Here is a 2851-nt window from a genome sequence, read left to right on the forward strand (position 1 = left end):
AGCTTGGAGATTGTTTAAAGGGGATTTGAAATGTCTCATGAAAGCACGTTTCAGATGCCAGCTCCTACCTTTAATTAACCCTTTGAAAACGGGACTTGCCGCTAGGGATCTGTAGCAGATTTTGGGGGTTGCATTCAGAATAATTGGTAACTTTCTACGTGGAAGCTGGACAGCAGTTAGCAAAGCAGTTCTCCTTTATATCTTTGTCTCTTTCCCATTTCAGGTTCTCCATGGCCAGCGGCATTTCTTCCTCATCAAATACCTTTTGGCAGAGATTTCAAATGTTGGTAAGAATTAATACCTGAAAGACGTAGTGGAAGGTAAGGTGTGGATCTCAAGCCCACACCAAAACTTGTGGCTCAGTAATGCTGTCCAGTTGCCTGCAAAGACCCTGCTGTGAATTTGGGCTGTGAATATCACTGGGAGATCTGAACGGTGGTATACAAAAAATGTGGCATTTTCTCTGCGGTAGTGATTTGCAGGACCACTCCTTCTCCCCTCCCACCAGCTCCAATACAGTTTGGTGGCAAACAGGGTTGAAGACAAGCCAAGACCCGTGTGAGAACAGCTTTCCTCCTGCAATTCTGGGCAGTGCCCTGTGCCTAGGGTAGCAGAGAGGGGTAGCTGCGTGGGAGTTTCGGTGTTCATTGCATGTAGTAGGGAGCAGGCAACACCCAGGACCGCGCTGCTGCACGCTGCACCTCGCCACGCTGCCCTGGCCACGCTGGCTCAGTGGGAGAGCCCCGACCTGCCTGACGGGGGCTGCAGGTCCCCCCTGCGGCCAGGCAGCCGCTGCTGTCGTAGGCAGCCCCACGCTCGGCTCTTACCGCTAGCTCGGCATGGTCATTGTGTCTTGAAACCCAACCCGCAGCGGGCTCACGTGTCTCCTTCGTGGAGGGATCAGATGACCTTCTGAGGGCACATGGTCTTGCTGGTGCTTGAAGTTCAATCAGCTCCACATACAGGCATCCCAGGGCTCAAAATTGTCAATAAACCACAGAAATGCTTTTCCGATACAGCACTGATTGCACTAAAGTGTTACTGCTCTCCCCGGATCTCTGGGGAGGGCTTCCGCGTTCAGACGTCCCCCTCCAGCCAGCTGTTCTTGGCCACCTGCCCCACGCCGGGCCGGGAGGCCGGGCTAAACCGGAGCAGTTGGGCAATGAGGGCTTGGCAAGGGCTCTAGCAGCAGGGGCAGCCCCCCCGGGTACAGCACCCCTTTCTTCTGCCACTGGGGCATGCTGCGGATGTGGGTATCGTCAAAAGGCATGTAGCCAGTCACCATCACGTAGAGCATCACCCCCAGGCTCCACGTGTCGCGCTTCTTGGCATTGTAGGGGATGCCCATCAGCACCTCCGGGGAAGCGCAGGCTGCTGACCTGCAGAACGTGGTGCTCAGGTACGGGTGGCTGTCGGCCTCCTTGCTAAAACCAAAGTCACTGAGTTTGGCCCGGTGGCCATCAGCGGTGAGCAGCACGTTCTCACGCTTGAGATCCCGGTACACCAAGTTGCGGTCGTGCAGGTAGCACACGGCCCCCGTGACCTGCGCAAAGATGTCCCGGGACCTGGGGACACAGGGCAACTTCCCCAGCTGCTGCACCAGCTCCACAGGTCAGTGCCCGCCACCTCCATCATGATGTAGAGCTTCCCATTGCAGGCCTCGGTGAGCTCAAAGATGCGCACGATGTTGGGGTGCCGGATCTTGCGCGTGATGGAGAGCTCCTGGGGCAGACCCTCGTACGCAAAGGCTGGGGGTGCTCGTCGCCAGCCCAACACCTTGATGGCTAAGGGGCCCTTGTATTTGTTGGAGGTGGCCGCTTTCCCCTTGGAGAAGGTGCCCTCCCCTAATGTGTGACCCAGCCTGTAGCCCAGCTCACTCCTGCATCGGTTTTTGGCATGATGTGTGATCCCGATGGGCTTAATCAAAGCCGGCGTTTTGCTCCAGGATTTGAGAGCTTTAATATATGGTGCGTGGCAGCTGTTGCTCTTTGCTGTCGATCCATGGTCCCACGGGTGCCTCTGTGGGCTCCAGGGCTCACCCAGGTATCGTGATGGGGTGGAGCGTTGTGTGGCAGCGCCTTTGTGAGATGACATGGGTGGCTGGTGTCACGGGTGTCCCAGGCATGCCTACGCACATGCCGGGGGAGAACGCCCATGGGGGGATATTGTAGAGTTTTTACCTTTTCTGCCTCTTCACTTGAGTTTTCAAAAGAGGGGTCTTTGGCTGATGGGAGTTTAAATGTCAGCTTTCTGGGATGAGGAACCCATTTGGGGACCTATACCAGTTTTCTGCAGGGTACTAGTTATATCAAAATCAAAACTGCACAGAGTGGCACAAAGGAGTGATTTCTACTGTTCCTAACTGCAAACCACCATGGCTGGCTGTAAATATTTACTTTTTAATGATGATGGTGCAGGGAGCTATTTTTCTAGGTAGGCTTTCTGACTTTGTGTGGTGTGGATGGGGAACTTTACATGCATCTTTCAGAAGAAACAGCTTTTCAGTTTCTTGAACCTGGAATTGCTCTCACTGTATTTTTATCAAAATGGTATTTTGGAGACGTACAGAGAAGAAGTGAGACCAGAGATCCTTCGGAGAGCTTCTGTAATTTAGGTTTTAAATGCTTTTAGTCAGTTTTAGTTGCCATAAGGTGGCAGTGGAATTAAGCACGGAGCAGGAGCAGAGGGCAGCTGGGCTGGGTCACTTCCACTGCGGAGCAAAGCGTCCCTCCCATTGCACACTGCGTCTCAGGCCAGCGTCGGCTCCTTCCTCCGAGTGCTGCGTCCTTGGCTCTCACAAACAGTTGTTTCTGATTTGTGCTGGTTTTTTTTTAAGCTGCTCAAGGATCCT

At 53.8% G+C, this 2851-nt stretch overlaps 1 protein-coding gene across 1 annotated transcript; it reads right to left on the reverse strand.

Annotated features, from left to right (window-relative positions):
• Positions 1 to 388: 388 nt before the first annotated feature.
• Positions 389 to 2284, reverse strand: TSSK6 (testis specific serine kinase 6). The gene is given in 3 exon segments (XM_075511939.1): positions 389 to 1182; positions 1184 to 1608; positions 1611 to 2284. Coding segments are annotated over 3 exon segments (1014 nt in total). The 5' UTR covers positions 2095 to 2284; the 3' UTR covers positions 389 to 1077.
• Positions 2285 to 2851: the final 567 nt, after the last annotated feature.

Source organism: Mycteria americana, chromosome 9, assembly GCF_035582795.1.
Source record: "Mycteria americana isolate JAX WOST 10 ecotype Jacksonville Zoo and Gardens chromosome 9, USCA_MyAme_1.0, whole genome shotgun sequence".
NCBI lineage: Eukaryota > Metazoa > Chordata > Aves > Ciconiiformes > Ciconiidae > Mycteria > Mycteria americana.